Source organism: Heterodontus francisci, chromosome 18, assembly GCF_036365525.1.
Source record: "Heterodontus francisci isolate sHetFra1 chromosome 18, sHetFra1.hap1, whole genome shotgun sequence".
In the NCBI taxonomy this organism is placed as follows: Eukaryota; Metazoa; Chordata; class Chondrichthyes; order Heterodontiformes; family Heterodontidae; genus Heterodontus; species Heterodontus francisci.
In genome coordinates this window covers 52,788,605-52,812,617 of record NC_090388.1, presented here as the reverse complement: position 1 = coordinate 52,812,617, position 24,013 = coordinate 52,788,605, and the positions used below count along the sequence as shown (strand labels likewise).

General features: G+C 43.7%; 1 protein-coding gene across 5 annotated transcripts in view; it reads left to right on the top strand.

Moving 5' to 3' along the window:
• The window catches only part of cacna1c (calcium channel, voltage-dependent, L type, alpha 1C subunit), a 1,113,964-nt gene that overhangs the window by 891,871 nt on the left and 198,080 nt on the right, over positions 1 to 24,013 (top strand). For all 5 annotated transcript variants that reach the window (XM_068050762.1, XM_068050758.1, XM_068050759.1 and 2 more), the window contains one exon: positions 11,982 to 12,065. In XM_068050762.1, coding sequence (XP_067906863.1) covers positions 11,982 to 12,065 — 84 coding nt within the window. The remainder of the gene's footprint in view (positions 1 to 11,981; positions 12,066 to 24,013) is intronic.

The window sequence follows — 24,013 nt, the reverse complement described above, 5'->3', positions numbered from 1 at the left end:
AATGAGTTTTTTGTCTCTGTCTTCACAAAGGAGAAGGTTGATGTAGGCATTGTAGTTAAAGAGGAGTGTGAAATATTAGATACGATAAGCATAATGAGAGAGGAAGTACTAGAGTGTCTGACATCCTTGAAAGTGGATAAATTGCCAGGGCCAGATGGATTGCATCCCAGGTTGTTAAAGGAAGCCAGGGAGAATATAGTGGATGTGCTGAGGATCATCTTCAAATCCTCACTAGATACAGGAGAGGTACCAGACGGTTGGAGGTCTGCAAATGTTGTACCATTGTTTAAAAAGGGTGCAAGGGATAGGCCAAATAATTATAGGCCGGTCAGTCTGACCTCGGTGGTGGGTAAATTGTTTGAATCAATTCTGAGGGACAGGATAAACTGCCACTTAAAAAGGCACAGATTAATCAGGGATAGTCATCATGGATTTGTTAAAGGAAGGACATGTCTTACTAACTTAATTGAGTTTTTTGAGGAAATAATAAGAAGGATTGACGAGGGTAGTGCAGTGGATGTGGTCTACATGGAATTTAGTAAGGCCTTTGACAAGGTCCCACATGGCAGACTGGTCAGTAAAATGAAAGCCCATGTGATACTGGGGAATGTGGCAGGTTGGATCCAGAATTGGCTCAGAGACAGGAAGCAAAGGGTAGTGATCGACGGATGTTTTTGTGAATGGAACGCTGTTTCCACAGGGCTCAATGTTGGGTCCCTTGCTGTTTGTGGTATATATTAATGATTTGGACTTAAATGTGGAAAGCATGATTGGGAAATTTGCTGATGACACAAAAATTGGTCGTGTAGTTGATAGTGAAGACGATAGCTGTAGACTCCAGAAAGATATCAATGGTTGAGTGGGCAGAAAAGTGGCAAATGGAATTCAATCCAGATAAGTGTGAGGTAATGCATTTGGGGATGGCAAATAAAGTGAGGGAATACACAATAAACAGGAGGATATTGAGAGGGGTAGAAGAAGTGAGAGACCTTGGAGTGCATGTCCACAGGTCCCTGAAGGTGGCAGGACAGGTAGATAGAGTGGTGAAGAAGGCATATGGAATGCTTTCCTTTATTGGCTGAGGTATAAAATTCAGAAGCAGGGATATAATGCTGCAACTGTATAAAACGCTGGTTAGGCTACAGTTGGAATATTGCGTAGAGTTCTGGTCATCACATTACAGGAAGCACATAATTGCTCTGGAGACAGAACAAAGGAGATTTACAAGAATGGTGCCAGGGCTCGAAAGTTGCAGCTACGAGGAAAGATTGGATTGTCTAGGGTTGCTTTCCTTAGAACAGAGGAGGCTAAGGGGTGACTGAATTGAGGTGTACAAAATTGAGGGGCCTAGCGGAGATTACCAGGGGGCACAGATTTAAGGTGATTGGTAGAAGGATTAGAGGGGACATGAGGAAAAACTTATACGCCCAGTGGGTGGTAGGTGTCTGGAATTCACTACCAGGAACGGCGGTGGAGACAGAAACCCTCAATTCTTTTAAAAGGTACCTGGACATGCACCTGAAGTGCTGTAACCAGCAAGGTTATGGCCCAGGTGCTGGAAGGTGGGATTAGATTGGGCGGCTAGATTTTTCAGCCAGCACAGACATGACGGGCTGAATGGCATCCTTCTGTGCCATAATTTGTCTATGGTTCAACAGTTGTAAAAGGCATACAACATGCAAAGATTAGTGGTAGGCCAGATAATTGGGCAAATTTTAGAAACCAGCAAAGGATGACTAAAAACAAATAAAGGGGGAGAAATAAGATTCTGAGAGTAAACTAGCAAGAAATATTAAAACAAGACAGTGAGAGCTTCAACAAGTATATAAAAAGGAAGGAAGTAGCTAATTTAAATACTGGTCCCTTAGACAATGAGGATGGGGAATTAATAATGGGAAACAAGGAAATGGCAAAGAAATTGACAAATATTTTGTATCTGTCTTCATGATAGAAGACACTAAAAGCATCCCAATAGTAGTAGAAAATCAGGGGCAAAAGGGAGGGAAGAATTTAAAACAATCATTATCACTCAAGAAAAAGTACGAGGCAAACTTATGGGACTAAAGGCTGACAAGTCCTCTGGACCTGATGGCCTACATATTAAGGTCTTAAAAAGAAGTGATTGCAGAGATAATGGATGCACTGGTTGTAATCTTCCAAAATTCCCTAGATTCTGGAAGGGTCCCAGCTGATTGGAAAATGACAAATGTGACACCCCTATTCAAGAAAGCAGCAAGACAGAAAACAGGAACCTATAGGCTAGTTAGCCTAATATCTGTCATTGGGAAAATGTTGGAATCCATTATTAAGAAAGTCGTAGGAGGACATTGAGAAATTCAGAATATAAGCAAGCAGAGTCAACATGGTTTTATGAAAGGGAAATCATATTTGACAAATTTATTAGAGTTCTTTGAGGATGTAATGAGCAAGGTGGATAAAGGGGAACCAGTGGATGTAGTGTTTTTGGATTTTCAAAAGGTATTCTATAAGGTGCCACATAAAGGGTTCTTCACTAGAGCTTCAGGACCCTGCCATCAGGATCAAATGGGGATCTAGCTCGCACTGTGTGGGAAACAGTCACACATCTGTGATTTTCCCCAAATTGGCCAATTAATGGCTAGAGGGCTAACAGGAGGCCCTCCAGCTCAGAACCAGCAGGATTTCATTCAAGGTAAGTGAGGGAGAGGACACCCCAAGATGGAGGTGCCCTTTTTCCAACTTTTTAACTTTAAAGTAAAACAAGATCAAGCAACAGGGCCACCATTGTGGGGAACCTACTTCACAGGGTGGCCTGTGACACCAGCTGAAGCCTAGCAGGCAGGGAGGACCTCTAAGCCTGCCTGGAGCGTTGACCCCTTGGTCTGCCACCAGGAGCCCACCTACAGGCAGCTGCACTGTTCCCCTCTGCCTCTGGGTACCTGGAGGCTGACTGAAAAATCCCAGTTGGCCTCCAACAATAGGCCTCTAATTAGTTGAGTCAGCTACCCACTGCTTGCGGGTGGATATCCCGGCCGCCCACTGCACCGCACCACCTCCCCCCCACCCCGCCTCCGGGAAAATGGCCTGGAGACAAGATGGAGCTAGGCAACCAGCAAGCCGGACAGCAGCGCGAAACTCCACACCCACCCACCTCTGTGCCCGCCTGCCAAAGGGATCAGTGTGCGGGCCACAAATATTTACAATCTATGTTAAGACTTGGATGAAGGGACCGAGTGTATTGTAGCCTAATTTTCTGACAATACAAAGTTAGGCGGGCAAGATGTGAGGAGGACATAAAGGGCTGGATTTTACCAGCCCTCCAGTGACGAACTGGGAGGCGGGGGAGGTGCAAAATGGCATAGGAGGTGGAGGTTAGAGTGCCTGTCGCCTTCCCGACTCGATGGAATTTTACTGGGGTGAGGAAGGTCAAGGGCGGCCTTCCCACCCAGAGACCAATTGAGGCCCTTCAGTGGCCACTTAAGGTCCTCTTCCCACCTCCACCAGGGGAGCCCTCCACTTTGTAGGCAGACTGCCTAGTAAAAGCTGGTGGCCTCCCTGTGGGCTGGCTTGCTTGCTTGGGTGGGTGGGTTTGGAGGGCCCTCATGATCGAGCACTCTGGCCACCCCCAGTAGCACAAGTGGGACTGAAGAGCTGCCAGCCCTCTGATTAGCATGCAGCTCTTGGAGTCAAGACCATTGCCCTTAAAGTGGTGGAAACCCCGATGGCAGGCAGTTAACTGCCTAATTGCCAAAGAATTCCATCAGGGCTTACGAAAATGGCAGAGGCAGAGTTGTCCTTGGCTTTCCAGACACGCTGCTATCCCCTCCATGGAGGTAAAATCACACCCAAAGAGTCTGCAAAGGAATATTGACAGGTTGAGAGTGGACAAAAATTTGGCAGATGGAGTATAATGTGGAAAAATGTGAGGTTATCACTTTGGTAGGAAGAATAAAAAAGCAAAATATTATTTAAATGGAGAGGGATTATAGAATGCTGCGGTACAGAGGGATCTGGGTATACTCATACGTGAAACTCAAAAAGTTTGCATGCAGATACAGCAAGTAAGTAGGAAGGCAAATAGAATCTTAGCCTTTATTGCAAGGGGGATGGAATATAAAAATAGGGAAGGCTTGCTACAACTGTACAGGGCTTTGGTAAGACCACACCTAGAGTACTGCATACTGTTTTGGCCTCTTTATTTTTATTTATTTAGAGATACAGCACTGAAACATGCCCTTCGGCCCACCGAGTCTGTGCCGACCAACAACCACCCATTTATACTAACTCTACAGTAATCCCATATTCCCTACCACCTACCTACACGAGGGGCAATTTACAACAGCCAATTTACCTATCACCTGCAAGTCTTTGGCTGTGGGAGAAAACCGGAGCACCCGGCGAAAACCCACGCGGTCACAGGGAGAACTTACAAACTCCGCACAAACTCTGTGGGGGGGGAAAGAGGGATATAATTGCAGTGGAGGCAGTTCAGTAGATTGATTCCCTGGAGGAAGGGGGTTGTCTTAGGAGGAAATGTTGAGCAGATTGGACCTATACTCATTGGAGTTAAGAAGAATGAGAGGTGATCTTATTGAATCATATAGGATTCTTAAGGGGCTTAACAGGGTAGATGATGAGAGGATGTTTCCCCTCATGGGGAAATGTAGAACTAATGGGCATAGTTTCAGAATAAGAGGTCATCCATTTAAGACAGAGATCAGGAGGAATTTCTTCTCTCAGAGCCATTAATCTTTGGAATTCTCTATTACTGAAAGCTGTGGAGGGTGAGTTAGATAAATTTTTGAACTATGTGGGGAGTCGAGGGCGGTGGGGAACAAACAGGAAAGTTAAGTTGAGGCCAAGATAAAATCAGCCATGATCTTATTGAATGGCACAGCAGGCTCGAGGGGCTGTCTAGTCTACTTCTGCTCCTAAATATGTTCTTATTGGCAGAAGGGTCAAGAACCAGATGACATTGATTTAAGGTGATCCTCAAAAGAACCAAAGGTGACATGAGGAAAACCTTTTTTACAGCGAGTGGTTAGGATCTGGAATGCACTGCTTGAGGGTGTGATAGAAGCTAATTCAATTATGGCTTTCAAAAGAGAATTGGATAATTGGAAAAGAAAAAATTTGCAGGATTACTGGGAAAAGAGCTTTTTTGCTCTTAGACAGCCAGCACAGACTGGACGGGCTGAGTGGCCTCCTTCTGTGCTGTAACCATTCTTTGAATCTATAGTCATTGCCAGAGAATAAAATTCCTTCATTTGGCACACAGACCCCTGGTAAAGGACCAAGTTGTCATGGAACTATATTTCCACCCTTAGCATTTTGAATTGATTACACAACACAGTCTTGCTGTTTTAGGGAGGAAAAGGAAGAATCACAATTTGACTTTATCGCTACAAGGTACACCGACCTGGATTTTTAATCCATCGTTGGGGAAACGGACGGTTGGATCACCTCCGGTTCCGGCCCGTGTCAGCATCAGTGCTATCGAGGGATTTTCTAAAGGTCTTAATTGGCCTATAGAGGCGAGTACGGTGTTTCTGATAGGAGGCGGGAACCAGTTCTTGAGGGTGTTTTTAAAAGACAAACAGTAACCATTACTGGGCTTGCTGTTGTAGGAGAGCAGAGGGCCAACAGCCCCATGGTCCACACAAATGCCCAAACGCTCACTCCTCACGTTATCAACCCACTATGCTCAAGTGAACTACAAGAAAGCCCCCAGCGATTTAACATCCGCAGCACTTAAAGCAGCCAGAAGTACTGCACAAAGAACAGCTAGGCGTTGCGCAAACGACTACTGGCAACACCTATGCAGTCATATTCAGCTGGCCTCAGACACCGGAAACATCAGAGGAATGTATGATGGCATGAAGAGAGCTCTTGGGCCAACCATCAAGAAGATCACCCCCCTCAAATCTAAATCGGGGGACATAATCACTGACCAACGCAAACAGATGGACCGCTGGGTTGAGCACTACCTAGAACTGTACTCCAGGGAGAATGGTGTCACTGAGACTGCCCTCAATGCAGCCCAGCCTCTACCAGTCATGGATGAGCTGGACATACAGCCAACCAAATCGGAACTCAGTGATGCCATTGATTCCCTAGCCAGCGGAAAAGCCCCTGGGAAGGACAGCATTACCCCTGAAATAATCAAGAGTGCCAAGCCGGCTATACTCTCAGCACTACATGAACTGCTATGCCTGTGCTGGGACGAGGGAGCAGTACCCCAGGACATGCGCGATGCCAACATCATCACCCTCTATAAAAACAAAGGTGACCGCGGTGACTGCAACAACTACCGTGGAATCTCCCTGCTCAGCATAGTGGGGAAAGTCTTTGCTCGAGTCGCTCTGAACAGGCTCCAGAAGCTGGCCGAGCGCGTCTACCCTGAGGCACAGTGTGGCTTTCGTGCAGAGAGATCGACTATTGACATGCTGTTCTCCGTTCGTCAGATACAGGAGAAATGCCGTGAACAACAGATGCCCCTCTACATTGCTTTCATTGATCTCACCAAAGCCTTTGACCTCGTCAGCAGACGTGGTCTCTTCAGACTACTAGAAAAGATCGGATGTCCACCAAAGCTACTAAGTATCATCACCTCATTCCATGACAATATGAAAGGCACAATTCAACATGGTGGCTCCTCATCAGAGCCCTTTCCTATCCTGAGTGGTGTGAAACAGGGCTGTGTTCTCGCACCCACACTTTTTGGGATTTTCTTCTCCCTGCTGCTTTCACATGCGTTCAAATCCTCTGAAGAAGGAATTTTCCTCCACACAAGATCAGGGGGCAGGTTGTTCAACCTTGCCCGTCTAAGAGCGAAGTCCAAAGTACGGAAAGTCCTCATCAGAGAACTCCTCTTTGCTGACGATGCTGCTTTAACATCTCACACTGAAGAATGCCTGCAGAGTCTCATCGACAGGTTTGCGTCTGCCTGCAATGAATTTGGCCTAACCATCAGCCTCAAGAAAACGAACATCATGGGGCAGGATGTCAGAAATGCTCCATCCATCAATATTGGCGACCACGCTCTGGAAGTGGTTCAAGAGTTCACCTACCTAGGCTCAACTATCACCAGTAACCTGTCTCTAGATGCAGAAATCAACAAGCGCATGGGTAAGGCTTCCACTGCTATGTTCAGACTGGCCAAGAGAGTGTGGGAAAATGGCGCACTGACACGGAACACAAAAGTCCGAGTGTATCAGGCCTGTGTCCTCAGTACCTTGCTCTACGGCAGCGAGGCCTGGACAACGTATGCCAGCCAAGAGCGACGTCTCAATTCATTCCATCTTCGCTGCCTTCGGAGAATACTTGGCATCAGGTGGCAGGACTATATCTCCAACACAGAAGTCCTTGAAGCGGCCAACATCCCCAGCTTATACACACTACTGAGTCAGCGGCGCTTGAGATGGCTTGGCCATGTGAGCCGCATGGAAGATGGCAGGATCCCCAAAGACACATTGTACAGCGAGCTCGCCACTGGTATCAGACCCACCGGCCGTCCATGTCTCCGTTATAAAGACGTCTGCAAACGCGACATGAAATCGTGTGACATTGATCACAAGTCGTGGGAGTCAGTTGCCAGCATTCGCCAGAGCTGGCGGGCAGCCATAAAGACAGGGCTAAATTGTGGCGAGTCGAAGAGACTTAGTAGTTGGCAGGAAAAAAGACAGAGGCGCAAGGGGAGAGCCAACTGTGCAACAGCCCCAACAAACAAATTTCTCTGCAGCACCTGTGGAAGAGCCTGTCACTCCAGAATTGGCCTTTATAGCCACTCCAGGCGCTGCTTCACAAACCACTGACCACCTCCAGGCGCGTATCCATTGTCTCTCGAGATAAGGAGGCCCAAAAGAATGCTCAAGCGATGGTAATTTTGTGTCACTGTAGGAGTACCTCAATTTGATTGACTATTTTTATCCAAGATTTTTCATCAGCAGCCATAATCAATAAAGACTCCCGACAACTGTGACCTAACGTGTCCCAGACCATTCATTCTCCCTTAGTACCTAAATTTGATTCTGTTCCTCTGAGCTTATACAGCAAGTTAATTGGAAATGTACGGGTTGCCGCCTCCCCACGGCCCTCCCTTTAAAAAATTCCAGCACGTCACGGAGACTTCGGAAGATTGACAAGCCATCCGAGTGCTCCCGCACCACATTTCGCCTTTGAGGGTGATTGAAAATGCAGCGCACCATCTCTCATTTTCATTAATACAATGTAATGTTCAACAAATGAGACTTATTTGCACATAGCTTAAAGGACGGTGCCTTTCCTAATGCAAAGTATTTGATTTCCTGTTCACACTATTAAATTTTTATTCTGAAAGAACAGTAGGAGGATTTGCTGCTATGTTGGGTACAAAAATTAAAATGCTGAATTGTAGCAACTAAACATTTGTTGTCATTGCAACTAATGTTGCACTCACAAGGTGAAGATTAGCAGCTGCACTTGTGCTGCAGCAACTGCAGAGTGGAGACTGGAGAGAGGTGAATAAAAAACAAGGTGAAGATTATACTATTTTGCCACAAATTACATTGTTACCTTATGTGCCTGTTAACAGAACTCGAGTGCCTTCAGATGAGCAACAGCTTGCTTCACATCAAGTCTAGGCAAAACGACTTTGTTAATCCACCTTCCTATCCCAGATCTCTCCTGGGAGGGGTAAAGCTATTAAAGAAAAAAATGATGAAAGCAGATGAACTCTGGTATTTGCTTTGGGGACAGTTTATTGAATCAGTTTATTTTCAGTGGTTGACATCACTTCATTAATGCTTCCTACTGGTAAGAATTATACAAAATGGATGAATGAGTTTGGTTACTTTATTTGCTTTGCTTAACTCAGTGAATTGCAGTTTGTGTATGAGTACTACGTACTGTTTAAACTTTTCACCAGCACCACCCTAACAAAGCTTAATTTTTTTATATTTAACAAAAGATTGTGTGGGTTTTAACCCTCGTCCCACAGATGACACTAATCTGTGCCTTGGTTTGCCATTGCTGTCTAAGGTTTGTTTATATTTCAGGGGACACTTTCTTTTTATAAATGTATTTGGGAACATGTTTGGTTTGATACACAGGAAGCATCATAGTTTTGATCAACATAGGTCAGAGAACATCGGTGTAACACTTGCCTGTATGAAACTACAACAATTATTTTCCTTCCCTAGCAAAAGGACAACAGCCTCCCCCTCACTACTTTCCCCTCCCCATATTTTTCCTCTTTTCTCCCTTCTCTTGAAGGCACTGGAGCTTGCTGAGATATCTATTTGAGGGCAGCCTTCCACTGTCGTGCCTGTGGCCATTCTTCACACGTGCGCCAAGATAGTGAATGTAAGCCTATTTAACCATGGAGGGCGTTACAGCTGAGCCCATCCTATCCTCACCTACTGTCCACACACATGGGCCTTGCAGCCACTGTTTGCTGGATAATGATCAGGAGCATAAACTCTTGCTAATATTTCTCCTCTCTAGTCTGAAGGTAGTGAGGAGTAATTGTGGCACTCCAACAACAGTAACCCTTTAAACAATTATATTGCAGCAAAATGGAACTATAATTAATGGGCCGAAAATAAAGATTTAGAGATGGTTTTCCCAGTTGGAATGAAAGTGTCATAATGAGCCATCAGCACAGCCAGTGCAGGCTGGTGAAATGGGTATGAACCACATCTCTTAAGCTGTAAATTGAACTAGTATTATTTCTTAGGCACAGTATACACAGAGCTAACCTAAATATAGCATGGCGAAGATGGATCTTTGATCCCTAAGAAACAACAAGCACTAATTCTGTAATTTTGTATCGCTTGACTAAATATTCAAGTCACACCAACCTGATAAAACTCTGAACTCTTTATTAACTGTAAATACCCAAAGTAAAATGGGTTTGATGTAATCTAACCCAGTTCCTGGTAGATGTAAATTTACAACACAAACTGTCGATCAATATTGACACTGGGTACCAAGAGAGAAGTGTTGCATTATCAACTACTGATGAGTACAAACTTTTAACTCTATCAAAAAATATTATCATTTGAAAACTATTGCAGAGGAATAACATTCACCCAAATGATGCATTACTGTTGACCATGTCCAACTGATAGGAATTGAAAATAAATAGGGCAGCTGAGAGCATTTTAAAGTATGCATGCCACACTTCTGCGAGGGAAAAGTTATGCTCTGACCATGCTGGAAGACATCAATCTCCTTATGTCAGCAGATGACATGTGTTGCTGCCCTACTGTTGCTACTGTGTTTTATAGCATCATAATTATCCACTAGCCATCAAAATATTGCTCGTGGACATCTTTAGGGATTCCTGGCCTTCTTGCAGGGAACCAGGAGTTGTCCAATTTGGATACATTACGTTACAGAAAAACAATTCAGATGACATGGATACATATGTTTAAAATGCTTCAACAATGTTTATAGATTGAGTACTTTTTAGCTCCCAATGATCTTTTCTCCAAGAGGCAAATTTAGTGTTCTGTAATTTGCCTGAAATGAATATTTCTTTTCTGGGGTTGCCTCAGCAATCAGCTAAGGAACCGTGGGAACCATCCAAAATTACTAAATTCATATATATGTGTAATTAAAAATTTGCTGGTGGGAGTAGGATCTAAGTGTCTGGAGTACTCAAGCCCATGCTTCAGTTTTGTCGATAAAGCATGCATCGGCAGTGAACACTTTTGAACCCCAGGTTCTGATCTAAGTTTGGGCCCCTAACTAAGAACATAGCTTTATTATAAACAGTGAAAGAAAAAAATTGGCATACAATTCTAATGGCTATTTTAAACTAACAATGTCAAATTCTGCAATATGTTATAAAAAGATCAAAAATATTCCTAAAGATTTTAAAATAGGATAATGTTAAAGTTCTTTTAAATGAAAAAGAAGCATATTGTCAACCCCTTCTCATCTCCCATTATTTTAAGTAACAACATGAAATATATGTTGACAAACCATCAGAAAAAAACATTACCAAATAAGTTTATAGTGCGGGCTGTGCCCCCTTAAGGAGAGCATTGGCCTGTGGATAAATTCCCTTCTCATTGACATTCTATAAATAGTTGCCTCCGTCTGTGCTGTGCCTGAGAATGCTGGTTTTAACATTACCCATGCCCTGGTCCCCAAACTATTTATGTTTTAACTGCACGATTAAAGTTAACAACTTCTCAAATTACATGTGTTTGGTACTTCACTGGAACGGGATGGGATTGGAGTCATAAGGATAAAATGATACCTATGAAATTGAAGTTACCAAATATTTGATTTTAAAGGAAATGCAAGTTAACCTTGTTAAAATAATAATATTTTGCATTGTTAACAAAGAAGAGTGATTTTTTTTAAAACTAGAAAGTGCACCTTGTACTAATCTTTGGGAAGAATTTAATGGCTTCCTCTTGACTTTTATCTTCAAATCAGGACGCAAAAGATGAACAGTAAAAAGCCTCCAACATAGTTTAATATACACCAATAGTACTTATAAAAGATACATCTTAACTATTCAAAACAAATCTTTTACTTAAGATGCATTGTTTGAGTTGCTGCAAAAGTATTACCCTGATAAGACTGTAATCCTTGTATGGTGAGTTTTCAATCTCAGCAACAAAGCTGCAGAGACACTTAATGGAGGCAAAGCATTTCCATACAGGGCGAAAAACAGGAAAAGGATCATTGCCTTCTAAAAGCAGGCTCTGTGCAGTATGGATAGAGATCTGGAACCAAGTCACCTGCTTCCTGGTCATATAACCCAAGAAAACAGAAAAGTTAAGAAAGTAGATTATTTTCATTAGACATTGTATTTCTAGTGTAATATGAAAACTTGATTTGGATCAGCACAGGTACTGCTAATGGTGTAAAACTATGTTGTGGTGCTGACTTGAGGTTATCGAATATGAGAATATTTGCCATATAAAGTCTTGAGTCTAAGACCAACTTCTAACCTGCCTTTCACCCCCCCACCCCCACCCCCACTTCCCACCTGCACCATGTAGGGTTACTTTAGTGATCCCTGGAATGTTTTTGACTTCCTCATCGTAATTGGCAGCATTATAGACGTCATTCTGAGTGAGATCAATGTGAGTATACACGACACCCTTCCAGATCGCACCTGTGTATTATTTCTTTGTTTCTTAACCAGCTTCACTTTGTCAGATATTTAATTCGACTAATTTCACGAGCTACAAGTACTCCAATGGAACTGGTGAGACTCACAGAATTAGGAAAACAACGCAGGTCAAATCGGGGTGGCATACATATGGAAAAATTGTGAATTTTGTTCTGTAACAAATGGCTTAATATGGCCCAACTGGTACAGTTTGAAGTCTTGGATGTGTAGGTAACAAAGGGTTTGAGGGTCAACTCTTCATAGATAATCTTGTCTATAAGAGTAAATACTGTACACATGTAACCTCTTTCTCTTATTTTCTCTTCTCTTCCCTTTTTTTATTCTTCCTTGTCTTTTTCCTTTTTTTTTCACATGCAGCACTATTTTTGTGATGCATGGAATATATTTGATGCCTTAATTGTTGTGGGTAGCGTTGTTGATATAGCTATCACAGAGGTGAACGTAAGTAACCATCTCGATGAACATGCCTGCTCCACTCCTGTTTGTTATTCTTTTGTTCAATTATAATTTTATGTTGTAATGTCATCCTTTTTCCTGTCCCCAAGCCTGGCATGACTTAAACTGTATAGCAGGTTCAGAGTGCAGCATAATGCCTACAGTGATTTTAGTTTTGAATTACTCTGACTTCTGGATTAGAAACTGTCTACAAAATGAATGCCAAAATTTACTGAATGTGACGTGTGTAGCAAAGCCGTAAGTTTTTTTAATTAAAACATTTTTTTGGCAAGGGAGCTTCAAATAATTTAATAGGTATCCACAGGTATACCTATCAATAGGATAGCACATATTAAAAGTAAAAGCTTAAAATGGACTATTTACATGATGGCACACCTTGTTGAGTTGCTGATCTTACCTGCGTTTTAGCAGAAAGGCATGAAGTGAAGGAAAGACATCTCACCACAGGAAGGCAAGAAAATTGGAGAGAAACTTTTGGGCAACTGTTTCATATTTCCTAGTGGCCTAGTAGTGGTCTGGGACAGGTTGCCCATACCTAACTTGCATTATGTATGATATTCCAAAATAGGACCAAATGAGAACATACCAGATAAAGGTTATTCCTAAAAACAAATCACGTACTATCAAGTTGTTGTTGCTAATACAATTTCCATGTCATTAAACATACTTCTATCTGTTGAGTTTTACTGAGTGTTTTTTTTTCTTGTAATTTATAGTTTCTATGTCCGTCATCTTTCAGTTCCTACAATCCCCTTTCCCCCATAAACCACAATTGAGACAAATCCAATCCCCGGTAGAAAGTGTTGGTGGATGAGTATTCATCACCTGGTGGAACAAATTACCTGCCATTGTAGAATTCACCCCATTTTTGTTCCATGCAGGTTCTACACTGGGTGGGCAAACTGCCATGCCAAGTTACCAAAAGACAGTAAAGTGAAAAATTACCCCGTACTTATTAGACATTGGTCATTTCTTTGAATTATTTAAAGTTAGTGATTAGGTTACAAAATGTGCCAAACCCAGAAAACTTGTCAGGTGACTTTTAAAAAAATAACTGATGCATCTTTGGAAGTAGAATATTGATAAATAATTGTCTTTGTGCAGTATTGCATAAACAGTAAACTTTATTCTGTAGACCTAAGTCTTACTCATTTTGGTTAAAAAATGGGACATTCTTTTAATGCCTCAGTCTTAAAAATAAATACAAATCCAGTTGTTTAAATAGGATTGTGACCTGCCTCACTGTTCTTGATCATAAATCTCACTTCTAACTTCTCCCCAATGTTGCCAACTTTGATTAATTGGAATACTTTTATAAATAAATCCTATTTGCTGAAGATTAACTAGAAATGAATAAGGAACCGTTTCAGCCTAATTAACGGGAACCTCAGAAAGTTTTCATTATAAACCGGAACTTCAGTGTAATTAAAACTTAAAATTTAAAAAAACTGTCATAGGTTTGTGTGCACTTGAATATCTGCTATACAGTCTATAACTGAACTTTGCGTTACCTCTCTATCACTAAGCATGATTGGATTTTCTTAATATGAGTAACTACAATGCATTTATTTGTCAAAAGTCTTTGACCAAGGTATCTACGCTTCCAACAATGGTGTCTATGAAACCAGATCCCTGCAATAGTGTGCAGCTGCTTCCAGCAGAAGTCCATTACTTGTGTATATACAATATTTTGATACTGATTAAAGAAGCATGTTGCACAATTGATTGGAGAGATTTAAGGCAGATTAAATTTCTGAAGCAACCTTCCACAATATCAGCCCATATCAGTAAGTTTTCACTGCATCATGAAATGTCCATGGCTGCTATTCAATCTGTTATTTTTGTTTGGAATTAACTATAATCAAAAACATAAATGGCAATAATTACAGATTTATCTATTTGCAAACCTGGGACCGTGGCTTTGGCAGAAATTATAATGCTTTAATTCATACCATTGTAAAACACTGGACTAGTGCTATATGATGTGCTACAACTTACATGATGACATATAAAGTACACCACAGTTCAAAAAGTGGCTGATCTTGAGCTGCAAAATTTGAGTCTGTTGGAGACATTCTTTCAGGTCCAGCATCACCTGTCTCTCCTGTAGGTAAATCTCATGTTTGTTAGAATCATTATTTTACCTTTACTGTCCAATATCTAATTATCAAAGCCAATCCTGGAAAGTGGGGTTTGGCTAGCGTTGCTTCACCAAATTAAAGGAATGAGACATTTCTTCTGATCAATGGCAAGATGTAAATTGCAAATCTGCAGCAGTAGTACCCAGATACAGATGGAATGCCTGCTGCCCAGGTCGTTCTGTTCCAGGTGTGGGCTTGCTGACACATCTCAGGGGAGGAAATATATACAATTCGCCATTAACAGGAAGCAAACTAAAATAATATTTTGAAAGCTTCCCTTTATCCTTGTGCCTTCTGTTAACTTTTTACTCCCTTAATTACCAGCTGCCAGCCTCTAACAACAGTGCCTTGTAATGAGTTACCTAGAGGATATGCAACAGTGACTCATTTTGACTCAGTTGGGCTGAATTTTACCAGCCCAATGGCGACAAGCTGGGAGGCAGGAGGGCCGATAATATGGTGGAGGAAGGCTTTGGGAGGGAAGCCTGATGTCTTCCTGCTTCCATGGCATATTACCAGCAGTAGGAAACTCAGTGGCCAACTGAGTCACTTAAAAGCCCAATTAAGGGTCACTTCTCAACGCTGCTGGCATTTTTAACACACCATATGGAGATACCACAAGGTAAACCCTGGCATCCTCCCAGTGGGTTCGTGGGGGTGGGATGGTCCTCCTAATGGCTGCTACATGGCCCACAGAGGGAGGCCCCCTGGTGGGCAATGGCTGCCCCCACGGTTGAGGTGCCACCATTGCATTATGCTCCGTAGCCCCAATCACCAAGGTCTGCTTGCCAGGGCCTGGCTTGCTCAGCAAAACGTACCTCATCTTTGAGGGCACCTCAGCATTGAGATGCCCAGTCCTTCATGCTGCAGCCTCAGCATTGACCACCTGTAATCTCTATTGGGTGCTGGTCCCCGCAGCGGCCTCTTAATTGGCCACCAGCAGTAAAATGCCACCAGCAGTAAAATGCCACCCCCAGGTCCTGGTCCTGCTTTTGGTCCCGGCAGCAGGACTTCTTCAAGACTGGCACAATTCAGCCAATTTCTAATTTTTCCCTTCTTGTGGGGAAGCTCCTCACCTGTGCCCAAAATGAAGAAAACAAACACAATTCCTATGACCACTCGGGGAATAACTTCCCATTGTTTAATTCGTTGCCACAACAACAGTTCATCCAATTCCAATATATTTGATTATTTCTGATTTAAATGATTTATCTACTCCAGAATGTTTCAGTAATAGCTTGGCAAGAAGTATCATTTGTCCACAAAAATAAGTGCAGAAGCAACAAGACAGTAAATCTGATTCAGAACCAATTAAATTGCCACAGATTTCCACCCTGCCCCTTTGCATGCTGAATCCTGTCTTACTCTGTGGGGGCAATTCCCCAAAATCATGTTCAGGGAATGATCTCATGCCACCAGTCCACCTGGTCCATGGAATCAAGCAGGTTGGCCTCAACTCATTTGTTGTTGAAGCCCTTATTCCACAAAGCTTTTGCATTTGTGGATGTTACACATTTAGTATGCTGACAATAATTAGTGCCTAGAAAGATAGACCAATGTATTCTAATTCGTCCCACAACAAATTCCTCTACTGGGAAAGAAATTCTGCCCCGTTGACAGCCACCAAGTTGGAGATGGAGCTTTAGGGATACTAGTTAGCAGGATTAAAAAGCAAGAACGGGTTTAGTCCTTTGCACGCTGAATCAGATCATAGAATTATAGAATGGCTACAGCACAGAAGGAGGCCATTCTACCCATCATGTCTGTGCTGGCTTTCTGAAGGAGCAATTCACCTAGCACCACTCCACACCTTCCCGTAGCCCTACACGGTCTTCCTTTTCAGATAACAATCTAATTTCCTTTTGAATGTCTTGATTGACCCTGCCTTCACCACACTGTCAGGCCATGTATTATAGATCCTAACCGCTCGCTCCGTGAAAAAGATTTTCCTCATATCGCCATTGCTTCTCTTGCCAATTGCATTACATCTGTGCCCTCTTGTTCTCGATCCTTCCACCAGTGGGAACAGTTTCTCCCTATCTACTCTATCCAGACTCCTCATGATTTTGAATATCTCTATCGAATCTCCTCTTCGCCGCCTTTTCTCCAAGGAAAAGAGTCTCAACTTCTCCAATCTATCCACACAACTGAAGTTCCTCATCCCTGGAACCATTCTTGTGTTGAGTTGAGGCCAACCTGCTTGATTCCATGGACCACGTGGTCTGGTGGCATGAGTGCATTCCCTGAACATGAATCTTTTCTGCACCTTCTCTAACAGCTTCACATCCCTCCGAAAGTGTGGTGCCCAGAACTGGACACAATACTCCAGTTGAGGCCGAACTAGTGTTCTCTACAAGTTTACCATAACTCCCTGGCTTTTGTACTCTATGCCCCTATTGATAAAGCCTAGGATGTTGTCGGCTTTATAAACCGCTCTCTCAACTTGTCATGCCACCTTCAATGATTTATGCACATTCACATCTAGGTCCCTCTGCTCCTGAACCCCCTTTAGAATTGTACCCTTTATTTTATATTGTCTCTCCATACTCTTTCTACCAAAATGAATCACTTCACGCTTCCCTGTATTAAATATAATCTGCCACTTGTCTGCTCATTCCACCAACCAGTCTATGTCCTCTTGAAGTCTATCACTGTCCTCCAAGTTTTGCATCATGTGCAAATTTTGAAATGTGCCCTGTACACTCAGGTATAGGTCATTAATATATATCAGGAAGAGCAGGGGTCCTAACACCAATTCCTGGGGAACTCCACTACAAACCTTCTTCCAGTCCAAAAACCATCCATTTACCACTACACTCTGTTTTATGTCACTCAGCCAATTTTGTATTCATGTCGGTACTGTCCCTTTTATTCCATGAGATCCTAACTTTGCTCACAAGTCTATTGTGCATCACTTTATTAAACACCTTTTGAAAGTCCACGTACACCACATCAACAGCATTACTCTGATCAACCCTCTCTGCTACCTCATGAAAAAACTCAAGCAAGTTAGTTAAACATGATTTTCCCTGAACAAATCTGTGCTGGCTTTCCTTCATTAACTCATATTTGTTCAAATGACTATTAATTTTAGCCCGAATTATCATTCTAGAAATTTCCCCACCACAGAGGTTAAACTAACTGGCCTGTAGTTGCTGGGCTTATCTTTACACCTTTTTTGAACAAGTGTGTAACATTTGCAATTCTCCAGTCCTCTGGCACCACCCGTGATCCTATGACAGCCTATCCAATACCTCCTCCTTATCAATGTTAAACCCTTCCAGTATCTGAACTACCTCCTCTTTCACCATAACCTGCGCTGCATCTTCCTTGGTAAAGATAGATGCAAAGTATTCATTTATTACCTCAGCCATGACCCCTGTCTCCATGTGTAAATCCCCTTTCTGGTCTCTAAACAGCCCCACCCCTCCTTTTACCACCCTTTTACTATTTATGTGCCTATAGAAGACTTTTTGATTTCCTTTTATGTTAGCTGCCAGCCTCTTTGCATACTCTCTCTTTACTTTTCTTATTTACTTTTTCAATTCCCCTCTGAACCTTCTATATTCAGCCTGGTTCTCAGCTATATTATCCATCTGATGCTTACAAACTCCAGACATCCCCTTTCTTTGAATCACTCAGCAGGTCTGGCAGCATCTGTGGAAAGAGAAGCAGAGTTAACGTTTCGGGTCAGTGACCCTTCTTCGGAACTGACAAATATTAGAAAAGTCACAGATTATAAACAAGTGAGGTGGGGGTGGGGCAAGAGATAACAAAGGAGAAGGTGCAGATTGGACCAGGCCACATAGCTGACCAAAAGATCACGGAGAAAAGGCAAACAATATGTTAATGGTGTGTTGAAAGACAAAGCATTAGTACAGATTAGGTGTGAATACACTGAATATTGAACAGCAGCAAGTGCAAACCTGAAGAAAAACAACCTGAAAAAAACAGTGGGTAAGCAAACTGAACAAACTAAGATGAAATGAAATAAATGCAAAAAAAGCTTGTAAAAAATGTAAAAAGGAATGTAAAAAAAAGGAAGAAAAAAATAACTAAAAATGAAAGTAAAATGGGGGGCTGTCATGCTCTGAAATTATTGAACTCAATGTTCAGTCCGGCAGGCTGTAGTGTGCCTAATCGGTAGATGAGATGCTGTTCCTCGAGCTTGCGTTGATGTTCACTGGAACACTGCAGCAATCCCAGGACAGAGATGTGAGCATGAGAGCAGGGGGGAGTGTTGAAATGGCAAGCAACCGGAAGCTCAGGGTTCTGCTTGCGGACTGAGCGGAGATGTTCCGCAAAGCGGTCACCCAGTCTGCGCTTGGTCTCCCCAATGTAGAGGAGACCACACTGTGAGCAGCGAATACAGTATACTACATTGAAAGAAGTACAAGTAAATCGCTGCTTCACCTGAAAGGAGTGTTTGGGGCCTGGGATAGTGAGGAGAGAGGAGGTAAATGGGCAGGTATTACACCTCCTGCGATTGCAGGGGAAGGTGCCATGGGACGGGGACGAGGTGGTGGGGGTAATGGAGGAGTGGACCAGGGTGTCGCGGAGGGAACGATCCCTTCGGAATGCTGACAGGGGAAGGGAGGGGAAGATGCGACTGGTAGTGGCATCACGCTGGAGGTGGCGAAAATGGCGGAGGATGATCCTTTGGATATGGAGGCTGGTGGGATGAAAAGTGAGGACAAGGGGAACCCTGTCACGGTTCTGGGAGGGAGGGGAAGGGGTGAGGGTAGAGGTGCGGGGAATGGGTCGGACACGGTTGAGGGCCCCGTCAACCACAGTGGGGGGAAATCCTCGGTTGAGGAAAAAGGAGGTCATATCAGAAGCACCGTCATGGAAGGTAGCATCATCAGAGCAGATGCGTCAGAGACGCAGTTTCCCAGTTTCTCCGTCTCCGACGCATCTGCTCTGATGATGCTACCTTCCATGACGGTGCTTCTGATATGACCTCCTTTTTCCTCAACCGAGGATTTCCCCCCACTGTGGTTGACGGGGCCCTCAACCGTGTCCGACCCATTCCCCGCACCTCTACCCTCACCCCTTCCCCTCCCTCCCAGAACCGTGACAGGGTTCCCCTTGTCCTCACTTTTCACCCCACCAGCCTCCATATCCAAAGGATCATCCTCCGCCATTTTCGCCACCTCCAGCGTGATGCCACTACCAGTCGCATCTTCCCCTCCCTTCCCCTGTCAGCATTCCGAAGGGATCGTTCCCTCCGCGACACCCTGGTCCACTCCTCCATTACCCCCACCACCTCGTCCCCGTCCCATGGCACCTTCCCCTGCAATCGCAGGAGGTGTAATACCTGCCCATTTACCTCCTCTCTCCTCACTATCCCAGGCCCCAAACACTCCTTTCAGGTGAAGCAGCGATTTACTTGCACTTCTTTCAATGTAGTATACTGTATTCGCTGCTCACAGTGTGGTCTCCTCTACATTGGGGAGACCAAGCGCAGACTGGGTGACCGCTTTGCGGAACATCTCCGCAAGCAGAACCCTGAGCTTCCGGTTGCTTGCCATTTCAACACTCCCCCCTGCTCTCATGCTCACATCTCTGTCCTGGGATTGCTGCAGTGTTCCAGTGAACATCAACGCAAGCTCGAGGAACAGCATCTCATCTACCGATTAGGCACACTGCAGCCTGCCGGACTGAACATTGAGTTCAATAATTTCAGAGCATGACAGCCCCCCATTTTACTTTCATTTTTAGTTATTTTTTTCTTCCTTTTTTTTACATTCCTTTTTACATTTTTTACAAGCTTTTTTTGCATTTATTTCATTTCATCTTAGTTTGTTCAGTTTGCTTACCCACTGTTTTTTTCAGGTTGTTTTTCTTCAGGTTTGCACTTGCTGCTGTTCAATATTCAGTGTATTCACACCTAATCTGTACTAATGCTTTGTCTTTCAACACACCATTAACATATTGTTTGCCTTTTCTCCGTGACCTTTTGGTCAGCTATGTGGCCTGGTCCATTCTGCACCTTCTCCTTTGTTATCTCTTGCCCCACCCCCACCTCACTTGTTTATAATCTGTGACTTTTCTAATATTTGTCAGTTCTGAAGAAGGGTCACTGACCCGAAACGTCAACTCTGCTTCTCTTTCCACAGATGCTGCCAGACCTGCTGAGTGATTCCAGCACTTCTTGTTTTTGTTTCAGATTTCCAGCATCCGCAGTATTTTGCTTTTATCCCCTTTCTTTGGGTGGAAGCCCCTTAATCCTCTCTGCCTGTGCATTCTTCCTCATTCTAATGAAGTTCATCCTAATTGGGCCCCATAAGGGTACTTTTCTGGACCTGGACTAATATTCCAGAGAATATGGGTTCAAATTCCACCATGGCAGCTTGAGAATTTGACTTTACTTAAAATATGGAATAAAAATCTGGGCCGGATTTTCAAATGCCGGCGAGGTTGGGACTGGGTGCAGACACGATTTAAAAATCACGGTCCTGGGGGGCATCTCTGGATCCCAACACCTCTGGGACAGACACCAATTTTTAAAGTGAGGGTGGGGAGGAGGGAACGATGAACCCTCTCACCTCCAATCAGTGGCCTGTTAAGTTCTTACAGGAGTTTAAGGGGCTGGGGAGGTCAAGACTGCAATTTTCAGATGGGATTCCAGTAGATCCGAATAGTCTGGTGCATATTGGTGCACAGTGTTGGGTTCCCAGCGGGGCAAAGGGAAACTTTTTTCTGAGGCTGAAAATTATGGGGCCCTCAAGGATCTTGCACAGGGTCATGCACATTACCTCAGTTTTGGATGTTTGAACACCATCTTATTCTTTTATGCTACTGCCCCTCTAATGAGATGCCTGCTGTCTTTGGCAAGACAGCAGCAGGCCCCATCATGGCTGTTGTCTGCCTTTGCCAATTGAGCTCTGCAGGCAGCCCTGCCTCCTGGAGTTGTTCAGTGCCACTGATTGGGCACCGAGTTGGCTTCCTGCCCGATTAGGGTATTTACATTTCAAGATAGCGTCACAGAGTCAGGACCTGGAAATTACCTGGGTATTGGGTTCCCGATCCTGTTTTGAAAATCTGGCCCTTGGTATTAGTAAAAGTGAGCATGCACTGTTGGATTGTTGTAAAAACCCAACTAGTTCACCACACCCTGTAAGGACGCAAACCTGCCAACCTTACTTGGTATGGTCTCTATGGGCGTTATTTAATGGACGTGATGCGGATCTTGCCTGCCGGCTGAAGAGCCGGTGAGAGCCCCGCATCACCTCTTTTCGGGAAGGCCTGCCGCATTATATGCCAATCAGGCACTTCACTAGGCAGCAGCGGGCCTTCCCCAGGATTAATGTCCCACACGCTGAGAACTGCCAACCAATCAGAGGCCGGTAGCTCTTTTACTTAGCAGTACCACTGGGGAATCAGTGGCTGCTGCTGGTAGTGCACTCACTGGAGGCCCAGAATCATCAATGGACCCAGGCCAGTGGTGAATGATGGCGGGTTGTGTTTGCAGGGTAGGGTATTGTTGGGGGTGGGGTGGGGTGGGTTGGGGGGGCGGTCGGCTGCAAGGGCAGGAGGTGGCTCTCAGCAGGCCCTCCTTTCCGATGCCAGGTCCCTCAATCTGGCACTAAGTGCCTTTGAACAAGGGCCTTCCCGCCACAGACTTGAGTGGAGGTGAGAAGGTGGCGGCGTCCCCACCGCCACCATCCCATCTAATTAAATACTCTCCCCGCCTTCTAACTCACCATGGGGGAGAGCATAAAATTCAACCCTATGTGACTCCAGTCGCAGGTGGTTGACTCTGAACTGCTGTTTGAAGTGGCCCAGCTAGCCATTCAGTTGTATCAAACCTGGGCTCCATGGATGGGCAATAAATGCTGGCCTTGCCACAGTGCCCACATCCCAAAAACAAATTTCTTAAATGAACAACACATATAGGAGACAGCATTGATAAGACTGGTGACCCCTTTCCATGCTTGCTGTTCATTTGTTCTATCTGGAGTATTTCCATCAGCTCCAGAAATTAACAGTTTCCTTAGGGCCACCTCCTCCAACTGAACTTTCAGGGTCTCTTCAGGGGCACATTTCTTGGAGCTGCTCCTACAATATGTTTACAGGTGCCAGTGAAAGAACTCTTGCCATCCTGATTTACCTAGCCCCCAGGTGTGTCAACAATTCCTACACAAGGCAAACTGGGAAGGGAGCATCTTTAAATTATCCTATCCAATAGAATCTGCTCGAGTTGGGCTTCCACTCTACCAGCACTGATGTGCCAAGGAGTGTGGTCATTTTTGACACTGATTGGGGAATTGACTCTTCTGTATCTTCTACTAAATTCAAGCACAACATTCCCAATTTCCCATCCCTGCAAATTGCAGCATATTGGCTCTTTTGAACAAATAATGAAACAAATCTCAAAAAGTCAGCTGCTGTTGGTTAGTCAGATAGCCAATGACTATGGTACATTATATTTTTCTCTTTATAACTGAGCATTTTTCCTGTAAATCTGCCATGGACAAACCACTACCCATCTAAGTTCCAATCTTCTTTGTTTCAAATGATCAATCTGTCCTGTGACTGCTGCTGTACCTTCTGCCCCAAGGCTGTAATGATAGCAACCTCCCTAAGGGTGCCACTACCATCATCAGCATTCATGCTGCTTACTTTCTTGCTACTGCTACGTTTCCATTTAAAGTTGCTACCTTTAACAATATAATTTTGATTATTTCCCTAATATGAACACTTCCCTCTGTGATGCCACCATAACTTTGCTGTATTTAATTGCATATATTTTCCCTGATTCCACTACATCAGTATCACCATTGCCTGTTGTCATGCATCATGGAAATGCAATCATTATCGTAAAAAGCACTTGTGATTGCTGATCATTTTTCAAGCATTCAAGTTATTACAAATATAATACACAACTTTCAGCAACAGCCACATAATAATTTGATAATGCAAATCCCATTACTTACAATTTACCACTTCTGGTCAATAGTACCTCCTTTACTTTCAGTACAACACAAAATTGGGAAATAATTCTGTTTAATCCTTGCATTTATATAGTGCTTTATTACAGCTTAAATATGTGCATATACTTCACATAATGAATTATTTTTGAAGTGCAGTGATTATTCATGCTTAAGTAAGCATGGCTGCCATATAGAAGCAAAGAAAATAGGAGCAGGAGTAGGCCATTTGGCCCTTCAAGCCTGCTCCGCCATTCATTATGATCATGGCTGATCATCCAACTCAGTAGCCTGTTCCCGCTTTCGCCCCATACCCTTTGATCCCTTTAGACCCAAGAGCTATATCTAACTCCTTCTTGTAAACGTAC